This window comes from Anabas testudineus, chromosome 5, assembly GCF_900324465.2.
Source record: "Anabas testudineus chromosome 5, fAnaTes1.2, whole genome shotgun sequence".
Classification (NCBI taxonomy): domain Eukaryota; kingdom Metazoa; phylum Chordata; class Actinopteri; order Anabantiformes; family Anabantidae; genus Anabas; species Anabas testudineus.
Genome location: NC_046614.1, coordinates 20515391 through 20539608, shown reverse-complemented (window position 1 = coordinate 20539608; position 24218 = coordinate 20515391). Strand labels below are relative to the sequence as shown.

Below are 24218 nucleotides of genomic sequence, written 5' to 3'. Positions count from 1 at the left end.
AAGCAGATTCCCGTGGTTTGTTCTTTTAAAGCTTCATGTTCGGAGGTGTGTGTGTGTGTGTGTGTGTGTGTATGTGTGTGTATGTGTGTGTGTGTGTGTGTGTGTGTGTGTGTGTGTCACCAACTTAGCAAAGCAGCTGTTTGATCTGACCAGGAGAAGCAGCTGAGGGTCTGACTGGGATCCAGCTCTTGGTGCCACTCGTCCTGTCTGCTAAGGCATCAACTGTGGGACTCATCTTTGCAGCCGAGTGTTGTGCAGTGTTGTTGTTTTTCTGTCCACTTCGAATCGGGTTTATGTTCTGATCAGCGTATGTGGCCACGTTTATCACATTAACAGAAAACACATTTTCTCATAAGAATTAACTGTTAAATAAACTGGTAATTGTTTATAGCAACACGTGAATTGGTTCCAGGCTGAAAATTCTGTTCATAATACATAACAAAGAAAAAAATCCACATAACTGATTATCAAAATAATTGAAATGGTTTAATAGGTTACAGCTGCATCTCTAAATATACAGGTTTGATGCTGATTTTGTTATTTATTATATTTATTATAGGTGTGTATTTGCTCTACTATACACTAAACATGCACCTACCACAGTATAGAAAGTTAAAGCTGCAGTCCTCAAAGTTTTAACTGAGATATAATTATTCTTTAATTGGCATTAGATGACTACAAAGCCTGTTTGTTTTTTCAAGGTGAATTCTGTTTCTCTACATCTCAAAATTCAATGCGTTGAATACGTGAATCTAAGTGGTAACTAGTGAAGAATTTGTACAGTAAGACATTTACACCACTGGAGTAGGATGTGGTGTCATAATCTAATATATAAGATGTTTGTTTTAGTTTAAATTGAACTCATTGGTTGGAAATTGTCAAGTTAAACTACTTCCATTGTTTGTCTGGACAAGTAATTAACACTTTGGATGAGAATAATGAATAGACATGTAGAGATCTTCCCTTTAAGCATTAATTAGATTAATGACTAATAAACCACTTTACTTTTATGTATTTACTAAATATTTACTAAATGTAAATACATAAAAGTAAAGTGGTTCAATAGTCATTAATTAGATTAATGACTATTAAACCACTTTACTTTTATGTATTTAGTAAATCATTAATTAGATTAATGACTATTAAACCACTTTACTTTTATGTATTTAGTAAATCATTAATTAGATTAATGACTATTAAACCACTTTACTTTTATGTATTTAGTAAATCATTAATTAGATTAATGACTATTAAACCACTTTACTTTTATGTATTTAGTAAATCATTAATTAGATTAATGACTATTAAACCACTTTACTTTTATGTATTTAGTAAATCATTAATTAGATTAATGACTATTAAACCACTTTACTTTTATGTATTTACTAAATGTAAATACTGTAGTTGGGTCAGAATCTACTCCCGACTATTGGAACCTAACGTTAGCCGGTTTCCAACGGTTGTTTCTCTTTTGACAGAGCTACAGTATGTTAGTTCCCAATGTTCAGGAGTGGGCTGCTAGCTAGTTGTACATAGGTTGAGTCGGTTTAAAGATCATACGACATGACCTTTAGGTTGAAATGTGGGTTCAGGTGGAAGTAAGAGAAAACGTGTATGACGATTTTACGTGGGAAACGGAATTCAGGTCCCTCACAACCTTACGGAGGTTTGCCCCCTGAAGCTAACCGGTTAGCGACGGTTAGCCCCGGCGGCCATGACAGTGGGAATTCTCCGACGTCGTGCGTGACGCCGCGACGTCACCAACGGTCTGAATGGGGCGGGGCTCGAAAACAGAGAAATCTAAATAAAGGATCGTGCAGAAATTTACACCAAAGTATCTGAGTGATCCTCCACAAGTAAAAGGTGAGTTTTAGTCGCACTGGGATAAGTTACGAGCTAAATATTCAGTTGCACGGTCGGTCGCTGGAAATAAATCATTGGCTTTTGACTCCGTGCAACTGAAATGAATTTTATCAGCCTTGTACGACGCCATCACTGTGTGTGTATATACCGACGGACAAAATGGCGAAATTGCTGAAAAATTCACGCAACTGTTGTTGTGGCTCGCGTGTGAATGATCGAAATACGTTGGCAAAGAAAGACGGATAAGCCAGGCGGCGCACGTTTATCCAAATATAAGCGCACCTTTTCTTGTGTTTGGGGAGAATGGGCCTCAATGAATGAAGTGGGTTTGGCAGTGTCTCCCTTTTATTCCCCACGCACATTCAGTGCACAGAGGGGGCTTCACAACACTGTGGTCCCCATGTGTTTTCCAGGTGATCAGATGCGTGTTGTTTCCTCCATCCAGATAAATCCGCTGTAATGCCGATTCGCCGAGCAGCAGCGATTCCAACCCAGGAGAAGGCCCCCTCCGCTGCAGCAGATAAAGGTGAGGCCGGGGTCGACCATCACCTGAGCTAAAGACCCGTGAACGCACCATAATCAGTAACACAGACATTACTATGGACTCAGTTCCCATCACAGTACACAGTCACACACTGCAGTGTGTAGATGGGTCTGTGACCGCCCCCCAAGTTTGTTTATACAACCCCTCATCACAGAAGGAAGTCTGTAGACCTCACTGATAATGTAGGTGCATGTGTTCTCCAAATTAGAATACGTCTCTTAGGAGGAAAAATAAAACACACAGTGAGTATAATCGATGTGATGGTGCAGACAATCTGGTTCAGGTTACTCAGTAGTAGCCAGTTAGAGTCGCTCTCTGAGACTTTAGGTATTGACAGTCCTTTAACTACCAGTTGTAGGAGAAATTAAAGGAACATGAAATTTTAAAAACACATATTAAATAAAAGCAATTCCAGCCTGAGATTTGTGTTGCATGTTTCCTATTTTTCTGTGTTTTTAAAAAGAACCAACCCAGAATTGACCTTTGTGACCTGAACTGACATGAATTTTAAAATTATGTACATATTGTTTGTTTTTTAATTTGCTATTTGAACTGTGACTATCAGTTCTCACTCTAAATTATGTATGCAGTGTGAATCTTATTTCTTCAAAAGCAGAACTAACTAAAGTGCAAAACAAAATGTTAGTTACACGTTTATGAGCTTGGATCTTTGGGTCAGAGAAGAAACTCTCCTGCAAAAGTCCAATAAATCAATAAATATTAGTGTGTCCACAGACATAGAGACGTAACTCATGTTTAAAATATCAGCAGCACATATTTTGTGTACTTTAATTTCAATGGTTTTCCCCTCTCAGAGCCTGAGGCCTCCTCAGAGGAGTCTTCCTCTGCTGACAAAGAGCAGGCGGCGTCTTCAGCCGCAGCAGCCAAAGTCGAGGAGAGCGCAAGTGCGGGCGAGACACAGCCCACAGAGAATGGAGAGAAGGCCGACGAAGGAGCCGCGCCGGAGAAGGGAGGCGAGGGATCGGAGAAGAAAGAGTGAGTTTCACCAGAGAGCTAGCCTGCAACTCTGAACACTGCGATATTTCACTCTGATAGCACTTTTATCTGTTTATGTGATCCTTACCACTACTGGATAACAGCAGACTGCACCTCTCGTGGCTGCAGTGTTGCTTTTCCAAAAGACGTGACCTGTCACAGCCACATTCATTCCCTCCTTACATGGTTATCGAATTGATGTACCAGCTCATTTGTCCGCAGTTTTGGAGGAGTTCAGGAGGAGAGGATGCTTGCGCCATTTTATTTTGATTAAATAGATCATAGATAGGTAATAGATTGTTTGGACAATTAATTAACTAAGATATCTTTGTAAACCAGTTGTCTAAAACATGTATGGGAACTCAGGAACTTAACCTTCAATTTAGTTATAGGTGATGGAGAACTAGGGATATAACTCCTGGCTTAATAACTTGTAATTATAGTAATTTCTCCTCCTTTTCTTCTCCCAGACAAAGCCCACATTCACCTTTCTGCACACAGGTCACTAGCACAGAAGTTCAGTTAGTGTCAAATTACTATGGTGGTCATTAAGACAGATGTTCTGAAACTTAATTTTGTTTTTCCCGTCGGTGACAAACGGACAAAGTGACAAATGCAAGGACTGCGCGGCTGGACAGTGTGCAACACACTGCTTTGTTCTCCTACTAAGGTGAGGATGTGATAAAGATAAGGGTGGTAACCATCACAGTGAAATATCGCTTCTAAAGATACGAGCCGCTTCACTGAACGTGTGCTTTGCTCCTTTTTGGTGACAGGTTGAAGGACGGCTACAAGTACGAGAAATCCAAGGTCAAGAAGGTGAAAAGGACGATTCCTGCGTGGGCCAGTGTCAGTGCCAGGAAAAAACTTCCTGTTACCAACTTTGCAGGAACTCAGAACAAAGTTGATAACATCCTCATTGAAGCTATTACAGTGTGTACAACCTTTATAACTGCATCTCTCAGCACAGTCGGTTACCTGTGCTTTTTACTTTTGGTTTAAAGCGATTTCTCGTCGTTTTTCTTTGCAGTCTTGTAACGACAAATCTGGGGTTTCATACCAGTCTGTCATGAAATACATTGTGAAGAAATACCCAGGGATGGAGCTTGACAAGAAGAAGTTTCTAATCAAGAAAGCAATGAAGAAACATTTGGAGAAGGGCACTATTAAACAGGTAAAGTAAATATTTATTTATATATTTGAATGTGACTAAAATATGGCCAGGAAATATCTCAGGTTTGCTGACTCTTGTTTTGTTTTTTCTCTGGCCCAGTTGAAGGGTAAAGGCCTTTCAGGAACTTTCACCATTGGGAAGCAGCTACCTTCATCTAAGGTAAGTTACAGCAGAGCTAGGAAGGGAACTGAGTACTTTCACTTTAGTGTATTTTTGAACGTCAGTAAATCAGAACAGTAAACTTGAATAGAATGATTTTGAAATTCTTGCTGTCAGGTACAGAGTATAAAATTTAACAGATCTAATCTAAGGATTTAGTGTCAACAGTTTCCCTCTCTCATCTTTCCCTATGAGACTGGGATGTGTTTGGTTGTAATCGTCATGTCTGTAAATGGATGGTGTTTTAGAAAGCTGCTCAGAAGCAGGAGTCACTGGGAGACGCGCTTCCCCTCATCATCACTCGGCTCTGTGAGCCCAAAGAGGCCTCCTACAATCTGATCAAGAAATACCTGGAGCAGCACTTCCCCAGCCTCAACATTGAAAGCAGGTGCAGAGCTTTACAGTAATTTTAACCTGTTGGTTATTTTATATTTCCTCATTAGTTAATATATAATTTTCCAAAAAACAACCACTTAATCTGGCCAATAAAGACAGTAAAGACAAAATGAAATATTAAACGATTCATGATGTGAGATTTTAGCCTGCTTTATTTTTTCTTTGATTAAAACAAACAGCAACAAAAAATTATCCTTTGTTAAAACTGGAATCGTGTGGAATTGTGTTATAGATTTATTGAATATATTAATCTTATGTTGACGGACTCTTTCTTAGACCAGAGGTCCTAAAGACAGCTTTGGTGAAGGCAGTGGAGAAAGGACAACTGGAGCAGATCACAGGAAAAGGAGCCAGAGGGACTTTCCAGGTAAATTTATAAATGACTTGGAAGCACATGAATCAAGTGAAAAGCACTTTTTCAGCAAATATTACATAGTTCAACTGCTGATAAAATTAAATCCACTGTGATGGACAAAGATGTTTCCGTCTTGAGCAGTCCATGATCTGTGCTCTTGTAAACATTAAAATAACAAGCAAACAAGTAAAAAAACACCAGGCCTTAAGCGCTTGCATGGTCATCTTGGAACTTAAAAGCCCCAAAACTAGACAGATTACATTTACATTTAATCATAAAGCAACTTATAAGTGAGACAAGCGTAGGCAGGGTAAGGTAGGCCAGGATTCAAACCCTGGTGTCCAACATGGAGGGTGGTGATCTTACCACTACACTACACTACACTATACTATCCAGCATCAGATACAATACTATTCTGAAGATCATACCTGGAAATTATGTTTTAGTACTATAGATACCACAAGATATGGCTAGGTTATGTCCTCTGTGATCTAAACATTAAAACCAGGAAGAAATAAAATGTTTAAAGGCCTAGGAAACACATGATGATCTCTCTCTCTTACTCCCTGTTTCAGTCTTGTTCCAGTACAGTCCAAAACCCAATTATATGAACCTTAATAAAACCATTAAAAAAGAAGAAACTGAAACCAGAATTTTGACATTTTTGACACCACAAACCAAACCATGTCTCCTAAAGATATATGTATTTGAATGTCCAAGCTGAAGCGAACTGGGAACCAGGTCCTGCTGAAGGGGGGTGCCTTGGAAGACGCCATCACAGCCGCCATCACAGCCATGAATGAGCCTAAAACCTGCAGCACCACCACTCTACGCAGATACCTACTAGATGCCAACAAGGACAGAAAAGAGTACCAGTTAGGTGAGACGCCCTCTCTATGCTGACAACTGACTTCTTTTTGGGGTAATGTCAAACTGGGCTTCACTCAGAGGTATAACAAGGTATTTTTAAATTAATGGTCTAAAGTTGGAAGATTTCCTCAGTCTTCACTCAGAAAAGCTTTAGTTTAATTCCTCCTATACCTTCATTATGACCAACCTCTTAGATGTCCATATACATGTCTTTACACTTAGTAAACACATTTTTTATGGGCTGAACAGTGCTGGAGGCAAAATAAGCTTCTGATCATATTCCTTATTGGGAGTTGGCAAGTTTTGTTAGCTTGCATATTAACAGTGGCTGAATACATTTGAATATATACATTGAGCTTCTGGGACCAAGTGTTAGTTTAGGAAGTTAATATTAACCAGTGGGACCAGACTTTGCAACCGCTACTCATTTATTCAGCGATGACATTACACATCTATGAATACATCAGCTATCAAAAATGACATCTTGCCAAGTTGCTCGTTTCCAGAATTGAAGGAGTACTGGCTCTAACTTAACAATTTATCTCATACCAGTTGCTAGTGTCAGTAAAAAACGTGATTTCCTCCAGTTTTCCTTTGTTTTGCCTCCAGCAACACTGAAATAACCGTGACGTGGTCGTAAAAATGTGTTGTAAATCAGTCCTTTGAAATGCATTAACCAGAATGTACACCTACTCTATTTTTACAAAGAAAGTGAACCGTAAGAAATCGATTTGGTTGGATTACTTTAAAAACGTATATAAATATTTTAATACTTCTTTTTTCCTTGAACCATGAAGCTGTGTCAATAGTGACTAATCAGCATAATTCCACACTTCAAAGACTTTTTTTTTAATGTTTGTTGTCTTTTCATTTGTCACGTGAATCCAAATCTCTGCCTGGTGAGCTCTGTGTAAAAAGGTTTGTGTATCCAAACTGGCACTGCTAAATGGGAAATCTCTCTTTTTTTAGTGGCCAATCTGAGGAGGACCCTGACAAAATGTAAAGTGCTTGGGTGGATGGAGCAGATCACCGGTCACGGCTTTACAGGGACCTACCAGCTTTCGTTCCCTTTTTACCCAAGGTACTCTACCTAGATACTTCTAGATACTATTTAACCTGTTTCATGCTCAAAATAAAATGTCTTTATGAGATTCTGTCTGTTTAAGTATTGTTTACCAGCACTCACAGTTATAGTCTATTCCTGTGTACATAGAACCACAAAGAGTACTATTTGTTTTCAGTTTTATGCCGTATTGATCAAGTAGTAGCATTCTCTGGAGGAGAACAAAATTAACATTTACTCAGATTACATACACTCTTGTGACCACATTTTAGGTTATTTGTATGTGATGCAGTTTACATACTTGTCTTGTCAGATATTTAAATTTTATTCTTTTCTGTAGTCCCACCATCCTGTACCCAGACAAGTTTAAAGAGCTTCCAAAGAAAAACGCTCCAGCTCCACCTAAGCGGAGGCGGACAGTCGATTCTTCTGACGAGGAAGAGGAAGAGTCAGAAGAAGAGGAAGAGTCTGAGGATGAAGCTCCTGTCCTTAAGAGGTGGGTGTAAAAGTGTCTAGAATGGACAACGTTTTACTTTATGCTAAGAATGCAACATTATGTATGTAACTGCTGCCTGTTCAAATTACCTTCAGGAAACCTCAGAAGAGGCCTCCACCTAAGGCTCGTCATCCTCCACCAGCTAAGAAATCCAGAAGTGCTAGCCAGTCAAAAGTTAAAGGCAGGGGACACGTCCTCACAAAGAAGTCTCCGGCCAAGAAAGCAGTGACCTCTGCCAAGAGGTCGGGAAAGAAACAGTCAGTCTCCAAGAAGGAATCCACACCGCCGTCTAAAGCAACACCTGTCAAGAGAGGAGCTCCTGCTAAAAAGCCCAAAACACCAGCTGTCAAAAAGCTGACCAAAAGGGGGTCCAAACGACCTGCGTCCTCAGAGTCAACCTCTGAGAAGCCTGCACCCATAAAGGAGACAACAAGGAGTGGGTCCAAGCGATCTAAGCCTGAAGAGTCGTCCCCTGAGGAGCCTGCAGTGAAAAAGCCGGCGACGAAGGGTGGGTCCAGACGGCCCGAGCCTGAAGAGTCCTCTGAGGAGCCCGTAGTCAAAAGAGGAGTGAAGAGCAGCAAGCAGTCGACTCGTAAATCAAAGAGAGGGAAGTACTGAGTCCTAGAGCGCCTTCAACGAACTGGGCCACTCTGAATATGCAGCAGTCTGCCGCTTTGTTCTAGTGCTCTCTCTCTCTTTTTATCATTTTCTCCCTTTTTAATGGGGCAGTAGTTTTTTTTTATTTGTACTGTAGAATAAGAACGTTATCCTACCACCTATGTTTACTGTACATTGAGAGTTTCTGAATTTTCTTTTTAATCACCATATGTAGAAAAGCTCAGTTAGTGTTACCGTTAAACACATTTGTGACCAGCTGCCAGCTTGGGAAAGCCTAGCCAGATCAGACAAACTGTAACTAGAGCCATGTAGTGACTCCTGTTTTTATATCTCTTCCTCGTTCACTCTGTAGGTGACGGCAGCACACATTCTCAATATGAAACAAAGTCAGATATCAGTGTTTGGGAGGCTTGAAAATGACCATTTTAAGTTAAAAACATGGGGTGAAAAGTTTAAATGGTTACTAATGTTAATATTTTATAAAAGACAGATTTTAAAGCTGTTGTCCTGTGTCCTGAGATAAAATTTATGATATTTTGGCCGTGCAGCACTTCACCACAACCTGAACTTTTCTCCACATTTGTCCTAATATAATTATATTACTATTATTTGTTTATTTCAAACAAACAAAAAATCCCATTGGGAGAGATTTGTCCTGCAGTTGCCGGGTTGAGGATTAAAGACTATGATAGTATTAATTTCAAAACAAGTCACATGAAGGGTTGTTTTTTTAAATATGTGTAAACAGGCATATACATAAACTGATTTTATTGCTTCACAGCTGTAACACAGTACAAACCATAAGAAATGTGTGTTGTGAATAAGACAAAGGAGGACAATAGCTCATACATACCCTGCATGCATGTATTCCTTGTGTTGTTAAGCTTTTTCCCCCCCCAAGTCATTAATAAAATGGCTATATTTGTAGACCTTTGCCGTTTTTAATTATATACACAGAGGAAAATATGAAAACATTCTTTCCTGATTCCATTAGAAAGTGTTGACTATATGATATTGTTAACCATTTCAGAATCATTTAAATTTAAAGACTTACAGTAAAAAAGGAAAAAAAAAGTACAGAATTGTGGGTCGGTACATGTTTCTTTTCTACCCTGTCAACCATATAATGTTTGGAGGAGCTCAACCCCCACCTGGATTTGATTTGAAGTGTCTGGCAATAAGTTGCATCAATCAAGTATACAGCTGTTTGCAAAAATCAACAGAATATGGAATTTGCCTGGGGATGACCAAACTTCAGTACACAACTGCAAACATGATCTGACAATCTAGGTTCCTGGAAACCGCCTGAGACCTTAACCTGCCCCAATTTAAATACTTTATTTATTACAGTGTAGATCTACTCTGATAACAAGTTAAATATGTCATGTAAAATATACTTAAATTACGGATTATACACAAGAACTCATTTTCAGAAGGTTTACCTAATCTTATCTAATCTTTATTACTTCATACACTGTTTAGTAGTATTGATATACAGGGATCAGAAATGTGTGTGTCAGGTTAACATATAAAGAGATTTATTTGTTAATTCTACTTTGTGTGATTCATCTCTGAAAAGTTACTACAGTAGTCAGGTAAAAGAAGCAGAATACAAAGCACAACCTTCCTTCTACAACGTAGTTAAAAGTAGAATAAAATAGAAATACTCTAGTGGCAATCGAGTAAATGTGGTATTTGTACTTTATGATAAAACCAGTACTTGAAGAAGTTCACGCCGTGGGGCGTGTGACGTCACTGGGTCGAGTGGCGCAACGAGCGGTCACCGGGAACGCGCGGAGCTGGAAAGATGTGTGGGGAGTGAGAGGGAGCAGCAGAGGGAGCAGCAGGGGGAGCAGCAGGGGGAGCAGCAGAGGGAGGCACACACGGTGGATCAACGAGTGATCTTCCGCTGAGAAGTGTTCAGGTACATTTTCTCTTTCTCCCCGAGCTCCACGGCTTCTCTTCCGTTGAGCCCCGCCTCAGACCAGCGGCAGCAGCGCACCTGGACGGCAGGTAAAGGTGAGGAGCCCGGAGTCAGTGCATGTGAGGAGGAGACAGACAGGGCGGAGGCGGCGGTGGTTGTCTGCGACGGATAAAAGTGAGTTTGTGTGATAGAAAAGTTTCGGTGTAACCTGTGGACCGGGTCAGTTTGACACTGTTGGACTCGGAAACGCCTCAAAGGTTTAGTCCACTGCGGTGTTTCTGATTTGTCGGACTTCCCCCACAGGTCGGAGCATGTCGGCACTGATAAGCTCTTAATACACAAACATTTCCCTTATATGCGACTTCGACGCATAAGGCGATAAGGATAGTTAAAATGTTAGTGTCCCGTAAAACGGTTCAGTAATATACGAAAACATTACAGAAGTATTTATTTAAGGGAAAGTTAAAAGTCTTAAAGCAGGTTTCTTGTCTTCCTGTATGTTCCACATTTTCACTGTTGACTATAGTTTATGTTGAGTGGTTTTTAATTCCCTGTGGCTGTACTTCTGTGATTGTTTGACTAAAGTTTAGGATTAAGTAAATATATGTATGTTTTCACAGGCTTTAATTAAATCTTGTGTCTGGTTTTAGATAAACAAGCAGTATGGGGGAGGCACCAGTCCCAGAAGATTATACAGTGACACGATCAGCAGAGGTAACTCCAGAAATGCTATTTTAATATCTATCTATATAAATTGTTTTTGTGTGCACATTTATTTTTTAAAATCCAAACTAATGTTTTTGCTGTTAAGTATGTGGGCTCATTTACTGTGGATGACTGCTGTTTGGATGAGCAGATAGAGCAACTGCACACTCAGATGAAGCTCTTTAAAGTAAGTCCTGATCCACCTGAACATCAGCTAACACCTGTTTAATGCAGAATACATTAGCTAATATTTATTGGGTTGTTTCAGATGTGCAAGAAGAGACGCCCTGTGTCCCTAAAATTCTCCATTAAAGGAGTGAAAATCTATGATGAGGATGAAACGGTGAGGATGGTGATTTTGTCTCCATACATACCCACAGTTTAGTCTTGATGCATCTTCTGGTTCTCGCGTCTCATGTCACCCTTTTCTTGTCCTCAGACCCTCCTAATGGCACATGCCCTGCGTAGAGTCTCTCTGTCCACTGCTCGGCCTAGTGATGCCCAATTTGCCTTTGTGTCCCACAACCCTGGCAGCTTTGATGCCCAACTGTACTGTCATGTCTTTCAAGCTAGGCATGCGAGAGCGGTAAGAAAATAATTCTGGTAAGAGAGGAAAAAGAAAGAAAGAAAGAAAGAAAGAAAGAACAGGGATTTTGAAATTATTAATAATTTTTAAGTGAATGTATCTTAAAGACATTGGCAAATAAGAGGAACATTTCTGCACCTACATCCAGCACAGTCCAGAAAATTGTGACAGTATTACAACAACACAACTGCAATGGCTTAAAACTGTTAATCTTAAGAAAAACAAATGATTCTAATATAGATTTGTTTTATTGAATGCCCAGCACACCCACACAGGTGTTTCCACTTTTGGCTGATTATACCTTTGGTTTTGGGTTAAAGCAGTATGTTGGAAAGATGCGGTGTCACCTCATTATGTACCAATAAGAATGATAATAGATTAAGTTTCCCCACTCTAATGGACCCAACAAAGCATGACAGTGAAGGTGTAGCCACGCCAAATTTGTTGTTGTTGCCCTGCTGGCCTTGTTGGGTCCTGTAGATCAAGTTGGTCTGGAAACATCCACATTCCTGAAAAAGGTCTGTCAGACACCATTAGTGAGGGTGTGGAGAGACTTTGATATCACTGAGACAGTAACCTAAGAAGGAGACCCTCACACACATCAATCATAGGTAGAGAGACAAGCTCTAACCCAGCCATCTGTAATGCATTAAACAGTTTAACCTTATAATCCTGGTGTGTGGTACCCAAGTAACACGGCTCCAGCCCATTAACTCCTACAGCATCTGTTCATTTTGTGTTAAAGACAGTTATAGTGGTGGAAAGTTAAGGTTTTACTTTATACTGGGTCAATTCGTGCATTGTGATATAATTTCTTAAATAAATATTTATATTAGATGCCTTATTCCCCCAATTTGCAAGTTGTCTAAATATGTAAATCAATTTATTTTTCACAGAAGAACCTAATCAAATAGCATTGTGGTATTGCAGAACCTGCATTATAACAGTAACACTGTTCCAACACTGACTGAATTCAGTTTTCTGTGTTCACTTTCTCTTCTGCAGGCACAGTTTCTGAACCTGCTGCTGTGCCGCTGTTTTCAACTGTCGTACCTAGAGAAGCACCCAGAGGAGGCCCAAAAAGAGTCTGGTGGCTCAGCCCCTCGTCGTAACCCTTCACTGCTCAACCACGGTTTCCCTCTCAGTGTCAGTGCCCTGGTGTCCTTCAGAAGAGCCCCGTTTCAAGGGTTACTGCCAGGCACCAAGGTTTGGACCTTATCTCTTGTTCTATTAAAGATAAGTTCTCAATTTAAATAAAAAAATAATAATCCTCTAAGCTGTATTTTTTTATGGCAGTGCAGAATTCATTAGCCTAGTACATTGAAAGAAAATTAATTGAAAACTATTCTGTTTTGATTTATTAATATTGATTGTAATAATTTTAATTGATTTAATAATTAAACCCTAACCCTCAAGAAGCATGTATCCCCACTCCTTCTCCAAGATCAGCGATTTAATAATTTTTAATTATGTCTAACCCTAGTGTAAAATGTTGTAAGCATTACCACAGTAGACATTATCTTTAATGTCTGCAGCATTACATTAGCCGAAAAATTCTGGTTAATGTATTATGTATAATTTGACACAGATTTACCATGAAAACCATTTTAATCTTGCGACCCTCATAATCAAATTCAGTAAATATAAACTTCTCTCTCATCTGCAGAAAAATCGAAAGCCTTCCGAAGAGCTGCACAACAACCAAGATGAAGCCTGCCTTATGTCCTCCCCTTCCTTGACGCGCAAGGAAGCAATGCGTAACAAAATACTGCGTTCTGGGTGCTTACCGCTCCTTCACTTTCACACCGCTCAAACAGCGCAGTGTTCAGGAGCAACTGAGTGCGTCACAAGGTGGGCCGAGTGTTCACAGTGTGCTTACAAGAATCAAAGAGTTGATTAGGTAAAGCAGCAAACCCTCAGTGTTAGGTGATGGGTAGTCACTCACTGTCTGTTGTGGTGTCAGGGGGTAGTTTTTGTGATCTAGACTACTTGGGTCTTATCTCACGAGTCAAACTGTACAAATAAAAAGCTAATCACTGTTTAGTTTCTCTTACTGATAGTAATTTGACTCTTAGATTCAACATGTTGAAACAGCAGCTTTGGTTTTGTGGGTTATTTCGTCACCACCTTGCTTTCTTCATCTTGTTCATGCTATGTTATGTTTAAACCAAACACCCCCTCCACTGAGTTCAGATAACATTGGATGTTTTCCCACACAAACACGCCTGGTGGAGTATCTCCACTTTTCAACTTATTGGAATTCAAACAAATGTTTTCTCCTCTAATCTTTTAAACAGAAAAAGAGCAAACAAAAACACCGGGGAGAAAATCCAGCACCCCAAGCCTGGCAGAAACCGAAGAAGCACTGGCTCAGGCAGTGTGGTGTTGGGCTGGTATCGCAACGTGAGTGTTCCTTCACACCCTCCCATAGATGCTTTCGTTGGCTTTATGTTTTTTTTCCTCTGTGTTTGTAATGACATCTCCTCTATATTGCAGTGATAGCAGTTATTCTCTGCTTGCTGATGATGTTTTGGGTTCTTTCCTCCTGTGCCCCCATCCTAAAAAACCCAAATGTGGTTCTCTTATCGTTCATTTCCCCTCTGGTATGGTCACCCACCTCATAGAAAACACTCGTAAAGGGAAATTCTTCCTTGAGGTAATAGTTCTAAAAAAGCTGAATCTCAAACATTTTTATGAGCAAAAAGCAAGCCGGATAGATTGATTGATATGCATGCATCTATTTGGATTGAATTCGTGTGCAGAATCCCATAGAACAGCATTAGGACAACCTGAACTGTAATTAAAATGAATTTAATTGTAGTACTCTCTTCTATGCAGGACAATTGTTCATTTACCTCCACTTTTTTCTGTATGATTATTTCTATAATATGAAAGCATAAAAAGCAAAAAGTGATATTGACAATTATATTTTTAGTTGCAACATTATCTCAGTATAAAATCTGTAATGCTGCAGTTGCAACACAAATGTTCCTACTAATTATATCTCACAAATTTTTTTCAAATCACACTTTATCCCACAAAATCATAAACATTAAGGGAAACTGTAAGAAAATTGCAAATTTATAGTGATCGTTTTATAAATTTCAGAAGGAAAGCATTAATTATATATAGTTATATAGTACATTTTTACGATTATTTTTATACATGCACATATCCATTTGGTAGTATATTGTACTAATATTTCTTCAGAGGAATAACATAAATGTATGTTTTAATTATTATGTATTGTGTGGTTTTGTAATAACGTTTTTTGCTTCTTCATCTCATTTGTAGAAATGCAAGACTGAGTTCAGTTCCATAGCAGAGCTGATTGAATATTATATGGAGACCCCGCATGAGCTGCCTTGTCTGCTGAGCTGTGCCCGGGTAAACCACTGTTACGAGTGGGAGGAAAATGTGAGCAAACAGCAGCCTGTAAAGCTTCACGTGAGCCTGAACAAAACCAAAATTAAAAGTATCCACAAAAAGGAATGGGTTTAAACTCTGGACACTGGAATGGGTGTACTGCAAACGCCTGGGATCCAGAATAAGTGACACAATTTTCTTTCTTTGGCACATATTGTATATTATCACGCATGGTGTTATTGGGAGTCTTCACAAACAGTAAAACAGAATGCACCTATTAAGTCTTGGCACTTGTACAGGTAATTTAATCAAAGGGTACTTATTATGTTGTGCTTGCTGCTTATGTTTTTTTTAAATGTAATTTTACAAAAATATTTTTATATCTCTATGTGCTTGCTCTAAGGCATCAGAGTTCATTGGTGTTTTAAGATGTGAAACTAAATTCCTGAACTCACTCATATTGTTGCACCCGATGGCAAAGACATAATTGTTTGTCTTTCTTTTTTTCTTGCATTGTAAACACGTTGCATTCATATATATGATCAAGTTTTATGGTTTAATTGAATTTTAATCTTTAATCTTAATCTAAGCTGAAATACTATGCACAGTGATGTGTCGTAGTGTAAGACAATGTGGCCATGACATCAGTTATATTTTATATCCCACAGTGAATTTGTGCACTTACTTTATAAAAAATGTTATAGACTCAGTGGCCAAATAATCCGGTTATATTAATCAGATTGTCATGTTCAGCTTTGGTCGCCACAGTTAGAGAGGTGTTGATGTAACTGTATGAAGTGATCACTTTAGATGTGGTTTGTCATGCTGTTGAAATGTACTGTTTACACTGAAAGGTGTTTCTGACTGTCCAAATTATTGTGTTTAGTGTGCAGTTTATTTTAATTATTTGTGGAAATACTGGATTGGTTCATGTTGACCAACAATGATCTGAATGATCTTCTTGAGGATTGTAGGAAGTGTAGACTAGCTAATACAAGCAAACAAGGTGTATACCATTATCTGTCAAATATAATTTTAAAAACGTTAAATAGGTTTGATATGCGTTTTGATTTCTTTAATCAATTATTGTGTATATAAAACACCAGCTGTTGTGATCTCTTTTTGCTGCCTAGCATTTAGTGCTAAGTTTAGCTTAGCTTAAATGTTTGGAAAAATGTTTTTATGGTGTCATTACTGATGCACACATTGGGCTAATAAATAAATATACTGCACAATGTTGGAAGGGTAGCTGAAATGTTAGTCGGTATTTAAATGTTTAATTATTTTAGATTTATTACATTTAAAAGGATGGCAAGTAGCTAACTGATGGATGGAGAAACCCCATCATCAGAGTTCTCGTTCCAGCTAAGAAGTTGAACATTTCTACTTCACAATTGTATAAAAGTGATCTATGATTTAGAAGGTGACCATTTTTAATTCACAATTATTGATTTATGATTTGTAGTACAATGTAAATGTAGAAAAGTTTTTATAATATTTTTAACCACTCACCCTTCGCCTTCACTTCCTCTTCGCCAAAATGGCCGCCGTTTCTGACCGTTGTGTGCGGTTGCTAGGCAACTTCCAGATGCCTTTAGACTAGAAGCACAGTGGCTGAAACCTGCTGCGACACGGAGCTAAGCTGCCTGACAAAGGCAGACAGCACTCTGGATATATCTCTGCCTCCTCTCGGATGTAGTATTTGTTTTTTAGATATAGTGTGTGTGGTGTACACTGGTCATTTGCCTTTCTTTCTGGACTTTGTGAGTGTTTAGTAGACGGACCTTTTCATTGCACTATCCAGGTTAGCGTTAGCGGATCTTGCTACACCTCAGCTCTGTAGACATGTATTTATAAAGCATATTGAGCGTGTTTTCTTTGCCATCATCTGTCATTTGAATGGTGAGACATGGGGTCAGAGTCGGTGAAGGTGGTGGTCAGGTGCAGGCCCCTGAATGACAGGGAGAAGGCTCTGGGCTCGAAGATGGCGCTGTCCATGGACCTGCACCGGTGCCAGTGCTTCATAGAGAAGCCCGGAGCAGCAGATGAGCCACCCAAACAATTCACCTTTGATGGGACCTATTTCATTGATCAAACCACTGAGCAGATGTACAATGAGATTGCCTATCCTTTGGTCGAGGTAAGTACCTGGAAACAGTTTGTGTTTTTCTTTCCATACCTGCACTCAGCAGTATGGACACATAGCCATTACAAAGGTAGCATTGTTGTCACTGGATACCCTCAGTCAATCTTAAGTAGCCTAAATATTGCAGTGTGCTGTCATTACCAAAGGTCAGTAGGGTCTTTCTTTTTCTATATAGGGTGTCACTGAGGGTTACAATGGCACGATTTTTGCCTATGGACAAACTGGAAGTGGTAAGTCTTTCACAATGCAGGGGTTGTCAGACCCTGCATCGCAGAGGGGAGTCATCCCACGGGCCTTTGAGCACATCTTTGAGAGTATTCAGGTAGGTTCGGCAACCTTAATTAGCATTATATTACCACATTCATCCATCTCACAAATGTATATGTAGTTCATGCCAAAAGTGCAAAGGCCTTTTACTGTGTGTAGCTTTTGCTGCATTTGGGCCGTGTGCATACCTTCTACAGTTTGATGCTTTTGTCTTTGTCCAGACTTGCCTGAACTTGTGTCCTCAGAATCTTTTAATATATATATATGTATGTATGTGTATGTACAAGCTAGTGTGCAGAAAATACAAAATTCCTGGTGAGGGCCTCCTACTTGGAGATATACAATGAAGAAATCAGAGACCTTTTGGGAAACAACACCAAACAGAGATTGGAAGTAAGGAAGCACAATTTTCCTGATAAAAGAGACTACACTGCAACATCACATGCCAAGCATGTTTTTTTGTTTAGTTAAGGTCAATGATTATGAAACCTGTTTCTCAGACAGTGAACATAGTGCCTATGTTTTGTGCACAGTACTGTAGGAGTTGCTATGGTGATTTAAAAGCACAGTAGTTACATGAGTCCTTGAAGGTCAATGTGTTTGAGCAGGGTGACAAATTCTGATTCTGTGTGTGTGTGGCTGATGAATGACTAGTTGAAAGAGCACCCAGAGCGCGGGGTCTATGTGCAGTACCTTTCCATGCACACTGTGCACAGTGTGGGTGAGTGTGAGAGAATTATACTGCAGGGCTGGAAAAACCGGGCAGTGGCCTACACGCTAATGAACAAAGACTCCTCCCGCTCCCACTCAATCTTCTCCATCCACCTGGAGATCTGCAGCACTGGTAAACACAAACTATTATACTGTACTTTTAACACTAAATCATATTTATCATCTGTTTACTGTGTGATAAAGAAATACTTGCATGTAGGGGCATGTTGTAGAGTTTAATAATGCCCGCAGCAACATTCAAGTGAAATTTACCTCACCATTAAGACATGCTCAGCGTGTTTTCAAGATCAGTTTTCTCTTGTAGTCTATGGTGTACACAAGTCATCAAGAGCGAGATCAATATTCTAAGATGGAGTACAAAAATTGTCAAATTTATTTATTTATATTGGGGACTTTGCATTGAAAATATCTGTATTTCCTGCAGATGTTTTGTTTGACAGTATTCACCTGAATTTATTGCATAATTGAAAATTCCAGAGGACAAACTGTTAAAGTTCCATTCTCTTTATCACCACATATTTTAAGATGAAGCTGGCCAAGACCATCTACGAGCAGGTAAACTCAACCTTGTTGACCTGGCAGGAAGCGAGCGTCAGTCGAAAACTGGTGCGACTGGTGAGCGGCTACGTGAGGCCACCAAGATCAACCTCTCTCTGTCGGCACTGGGAAACGTCATCTCTGCCCTGGTTGATGGACGCTCCAAATACATACCCTATCGAGACTCCAAGCTGACGAGGCTACTGCAGGACTCTCTGGGAGGAAATACACGCACCTTGATGATCGCCTGTCTCTCCCCTGCAGATAACAACTATGAGGAAAGCTTGAGCACTCTGCGCTATGCAAACCGGGCTAAAAGCATCCAGAATAGACCCCGTGTCAATGAGGACCCCAAGGACGCTCTGCTCCGAGAGTATCAAGAAGAGATCAAGAAGTTGCGGGCACTCCTGTCAGGCCAGCCGGGCTCTTCTAACCTTTCAAGTAAATGAAAGATCTGTGTTTTGTGATTAGATAACATGTTTTATATAAATATTGCTGAATGATTTAAATGTAGCAGTTGTGAGATGTTTCACTGTTTAATAAATGAGTTTTATTATGTGCTATAAAGGTCTTGTGTTGTCTTTGTGTTTATCATGCAGCTCTGGCCAGTCAGTTGTCTGAGCAGTGCTCTGATCTTTCTTCAAGGCCACAGTCCAGCACTACAGAAGCCGACAAGGAGAAGATTAAAGAGGCAACTAAAGGCTATTCACACACTAACACATAATCACGTCTTATCCCTACATGTATTGAATAAGAATCCTGTGATTTATGGGTCTGTATACAACTCTCTCCACAGGAGTACGAAGAAAAGCTGGCCAAGTTGCAGGCTGACTACAATGCGCAGCAGGAATCCAAAGCAAAGCTACAAGAGGATATTGCTGCCCTGCGTTCCTCATATGAATCCAAGCTATCTCCCTTGGAGAAGACTCAGGCCAGCAGAGGGAGCTCTGTCCAAAAGAATGGTATCAGAATTTAATATCACCATACCAACAAACAATACTACAATGTAGTTTTAGTAGTTTTGCACATCCTGACATTGCTTTATATTGTTTTATTCCCCAATGTTAGTGAGCACCAGCTGTATAACACAGATTGCAGAAGAAGAGCTCTGTCTCTGTGCGGATCCAGAGCACCAGAGTACAACTGCAGAAATGTCTTTGACCACGGTACAGTCCAGAGTACAACTACACCACTACATGCACAAAATGTTGTACTTCTTAAATGAGGGAACAACTATCTGAAATAATTACTGACAACAAAGATTTAACAGTGCATTATTCAAAATCGGATGTTATTCTTTATGTTGGGGAGGCAGCCTGATGAGCTTAGTGCAGAAGATGGTGTCCAGAAAAGTCCACGCAGGGATGGGCCCTTAGACTCACCTTGTATAAACACAGAAGGGACTTTGGACCAGAAACATGCCCTGGAAAGGTTTGTAGGCATCTATGGCAAACCTACCCACACAGACATACGTGCACAGTGTGACACGTTATCATCATGGTGTCTTGCATGTTATGTCTAATGACAGTGCAGAAATAATTTATTTTATGTTATTTATGTTAGATGAAAAATGTGATGAGTATATCATATTTATATCAGGGTTTGTCAATGGGATTAATTATTTGTTTCCAGTTTTAACATAGTTTGTTGAGATTATTTTACTACTTACTCATCATGCATCATCCCTATTCGTCCGGTCTACTCCACAGGCTGCAGCAGCTGGAGCAGGAGGTGGTAGGAGGAGAGCAGGCCAGAAACAAAGAATTGCAGCAGAAACACAGGCAGAGGAAGAACCTTGCACACCTAAGGAAAGTTCAGCTTGTACAGGCTCTGTCACAGAACAATGAAGAGAGTGAAAATGTGCTGTTGAATGTCTACAATTGCATCCAGGATGAAGTCTATGCTAAAAGCCAAATGCTGTTAAAGATGCAGAGCAAGGTAGGTCACAGCAAACATAGGACAAATGTAGAGTAACAGATTCTTTTCGTCTCAAGAAAAACACAAATTTTGGCTGCAGCTAGAGGTGCATAATAATTCATAATAGATTATGTGTTAAATTAACATTGCAAAGTTTTTGCAATGTTAATTGTTAAGAGCTGAGTTATGTGCTCTACCACCCAGCCATAAAATCACATAAATCTGTTGGGACAGCTGAAAGCAGCCAAACTGGAGATTCGTGACCTGCAGGCAGAATTTGAGGCGGAGAGGAACGACTACTTGGCGACTATTCGGCGCCTGGAGAGGGAGGGCCAACTGCTGCATGGCCTGCTGGAGCGCATGGTGCCTCTGGTGCGACGTGACTGCAACTACAGCAACCTGGACCGTCTAAAGAAAGAAGCAGTATGGGATGAGGAAAACGGCATTTGGAGACTACCAGATGTGACAGTGCAGAAAACAACGCTGCCTTCAGGTGAAACATATGAAGGCGGCACATAGTATGAAAGTGTTTAGTAATGATGCAGCTAATAAGACTATACATGAGTAAATGATTTTGGTTTGTTTAATTCTCATAGCAGTTCCTCCAAATAATTCTCCTCACAGAGGCTCAGCTGCAGACAGTGGAGAGCCGCTCATGGTGCGTTTATGTATTTATGTTCTATACAAACCCGCTAGTCACACAAAAACTGACACCCCTGTCTGTTTTAGCAGGTGGAAGAGGACCGATATAAGGAAATGCTGGACCGCAGTGACAGTGAGAACATCGTTAACAACTACTTCAAACCAAAGAGAGCCAGCCAGCTGCTCGGGAGTGATGCTACAAAGGGACACAAAAGTAACTCACTGATACTAACTTAATAAATAAGAGAGACTACAAATAATGACATATAGTAGTTCAGTTAATTTTGAATTAAACCATCACAGAGTGATGTCAGATCTTTCTCACCGTGTTAAATATGCATGATGTCATCATTATGTGCAACTCTGGTGTTTGGTTTCTGAAGGGTCAGTGCTTCTAGTGGGAGCAACTTAATAAAGCCAAGATCATAATAACCTGAACAAAAATAATGAAGTTTACACTGGAGAACCCTCTGGAAAACTTAATTTTTTTATGTATAAAAAAAATTATAGTTGCAAAATAATGACCTTTAATGATTAAACAAATTTCTCAAAATAAAAATTGTTTGTAGTTTTTAATAGAGATACAGCAGCAGTCATATTTGCTTCTTATGTTGCTGCTCTCTCTACAGCTATCCACTCTCCTCCACTGGTTAATGGGGCGACCCACCTGAATGTGAGCGGTGCCATCATGAACCCACCTGTCAGCTCGGACGCCATGCTGCCTCGTCCCTTCCGCCTGGAGTCATTGGGTGTCCATGTATCCAATGGTAAGGTGAAGCGCAAAAAAAGCAAACCTCACATCTATAATGAGGAGATATGAAAGGACTGGAATTTCCCATGGCCTACCTACACTATTGCATTTCATTGTCAGCTGGTTTTGACTTACACATTGATTTTAAATGATTATAAGTTGAATTTTTGATAACCACTGCTTAACAGAAATGAATATGTACAGTCCAGTTGTGTCAGTTGTTGCACAGTAAATCATATTTTAAATGTTACTTTTGAACAAAATGCTTCCTACAGTACGATAATTGCAACTTTTAATTTTTGCACTGTGCTTAAATTACATTTGTCCACTGTGAGACTTCAACTCCTAATGTATTTTCCTAATTTCCAGTTTTCTTCTGCTGCTTATCTAACACTTAAAATTCTGCACTTGCTGCTGAACAGATCAAATAAATTAATGCTTTCACTTTATGGTTAATTTACTTTTTCAAGCAATTTAAAGTTAGTTGTAGACATTTAACTCATATTAAATGTTTTATTTATTTTTCTATATTTCAGGGACATTGCACAGTAATTAGCATTTACTGTAAATGTGTTTTAGCCAAGAGGCTAATTTATAACTCTGACCTCTGGGCTCAGCATTGTGGATTTTGGTGTGACTTTACTAAAGTCTAATAAAGTTTAAATAACCTGTAATGTTTGAACTATAATATATATTTGATATTAGTAAAACCTGATATAAGGTTGCACAGATTTATTTTAATAATATATTATTTGATATATTTTGATGTTCCTGTGCTCTGTATACTGTATATATTGTAGAAAGGAAACAATTCTTTCTGCAGCTCGAGACCAGGGTTTGAATCCCGGCTGTGGCCAACCACCAGTAGGAGTCCTTAGGCAAGACCCTTGTACCTTGTATCCTAGTTGTAAGACGCTTGTGATAAAAGCACCTGCCAAATCAGAAAAATTGTATTTCCATTTATTATATTTCCTGTTCTGGCTATAGCTAAAATTTCTTCATCTATTTTTTTATATTTGTTAACCTACACAGACCTGTGTCACTTTCAAAATCTGACACCCTGTGCGCAGACACACTAGACAGAGGTACTAGCCAGTACAGGAGCCTCTGGCCTTACTGAGAGATAACGGTACAAAAGGCAGCTGTAATTGATTCTTGTAACAATCAACCCAATCTAATTCAGTTCAGGCTTCAGGACTGTTACGTAACACACTAATAGCCATTCAGATAAGTCACGAGTAGGAATTAAAAGTCTTGCATGCAACGATACCAAGAATTCAGAGAAAGGAAAGCACTGGTCTGCTAAGTTCACACAGAGGTTGGGCTCAAGATAATCTGATAATGGAGGCTGCTGAGAAGGCTTTCTCTTTGCCCGAGAGGCGTGTAAGATGAGTCGTATGACTGATAGACATTCTGTAAGTGAGGTGTTGGATGATGCTGAGATGTAAAGTCACTGTGCTGGTTCACAGGGATAGAGGTTTGACTGAATTAAGTGGAACTTTGTGTCTTTGTGCCTTGAGTCTGTAAAAGCAAAACCATTAAGAGCTTGAGGAAATGAGATATGAAATCCCAGAGCAAACTGTCGAAACAGAACAGTAACCTTGCATCATTCAAATATGCTTTTAAAAAAATGTTGTTATTAAGATAAAGAGTAGGTAGAAATCATCACATTATCATTTTATTCATTCTGGATGAGCTTGTCAAATATTTTAAGACCGTCCAACAATTTATACTGTATAAAAGAGTAGTAGAAACAAATAGGTGATCTATTGATACATCACATTGTATTATTTATGTATTGCAGATAGCTGCTGCAGCTTAGAAAACACTAAAAAATCACAGCAAAATACTTACAAAGTTTTGTTTTTAAAATCATGAGCTGCACAACCAAAAAATGCTCAACAGTCCATTTAAAGGCACATAAGTTGAAATTTCCATTGATTTGAGCTAATGTCTCCTGTAGAATTTGAGGGCAGTGACAAAGTTCCTACAATGTTAGGAAAAAGAAGCAAAATTAATGGAAAACCCTTAATGAGGCTTCACAACCGTAGCCCCATACTAAAATGTGTTTTTTGTTCACATTAAGGCTTGTTACAATATAAATTTTTATT

General features: G+C 39.4%; 3 protein-coding genes across 11 annotated transcripts; all 3 read left to right on the top strand.

Annotated features, from left to right (window-relative positions):
• The first annotated feature begins 1766 nt into the window (after positions 1–1766).
• Positions 1767–9461, top strand: hp1bp3 (heterochromatin protein 1, binding protein 3). 3 transcript variants are annotated; one of them, XM_026348545.1, is made up of 13 exons: positions 1767–1863; positions 2309–2389; positions 3223–3403; positions 4011–4073; positions 4180–4336; positions 4434–4577; positions 4677–4736; positions 4985–5124; positions 5409–5499; positions 6208–6367; positions 7327–7438; positions 7761–7916; positions 8012–9461. In XM_026348545.1, the coding sequence occupies exons 2-13, from the start codon at positions 2323–2325 to the stop codon at positions 8532–8534; spliced, it is 1854 nt and encodes a 617-aa protein (XP_026204330.1). In that variant the 5' UTR covers positions 1767–1863; positions 2309–2322; the 3' UTR covers positions 8535–9461. The 3 variants fall into 3 exon arrangements, with proteins under 3 accessions (XP_026204330.1, XP_026204332.1, XP_026204331.1); XM_026348546.1 differs by having other exon boundaries at positions 1781–1863; positions 2277–2389; XM_026348547.1 differs by lacking the exon at positions 4011–4073.
• An 843-nt stretch (positions 9462–10304) lies between these two features.
• sh2d5 (SH2 domain containing 5) lies at positions 10305–16365 on the top strand. Its single transcript, XM_026348548.1, is given in 11 exon segments — positions 10305–10458; positions 11109–11172; positions 11270–11350; positions 11432–11506; positions 11603–11749; positions 12755–12955; positions 13416–13526; positions 13528–13600; positions 14047–14152; positions 14246–14405; positions 15044–16365. Coding segments are annotated over 10 exon segments (1212 nt in total). The 5' UTR covers positions 10305–10458; positions 11109–11121; the 3' UTR covers positions 15251–16365.
• A 350-nt stretch (positions 16366–16715) lies between these two features.
• kif17 (kinesin family member 17) lies at positions 16716–24206 on the top strand. Of its 7 annotated transcripts, XM_026348544.1 has the most exons (16): positions 16716–16878; positions 17023–17255; positions 17437–17583; positions 17820–17921; positions 18183–18372; positions 18786–19238; positions 19397–19488; positions 19594–19759; positions 19866–19963; positions 20113–20228; positions 20507–20735; positions 20949–21207; positions 21311–21372; positions 21444–21570; positions 21986–22123; positions 22908–24206. In XM_026348544.1, exons 2-16 carry the CDS (start codon positions 17025–17027, stop codon positions 22946–22948), a joined length of 2451 nt encoding a protein of 816 aa, XP_026204329.1. In that variant the 5' UTR covers positions 16716–16878; positions 17023–17024; the 3' UTR covers positions 22949–24206. The 7 variants fall into 7 exon arrangements, with proteins under 7 accessions (XP_026204329.1, XP_026204323.1, XP_026204328.1 ...); XM_026348538.1 differs by lacking the exon at positions 22908–24206 and having other exon boundaries at positions 16716–16919; positions 21986–22817; XM_026348543.1 differs by lacking the exon at positions 22908–24206 and having other exon boundaries at positions 16717–16878; positions 21314–21372; positions 21447–21570; positions 21986–22817.
• Positions 24207–24218: the final 12 nt, after the last annotated feature.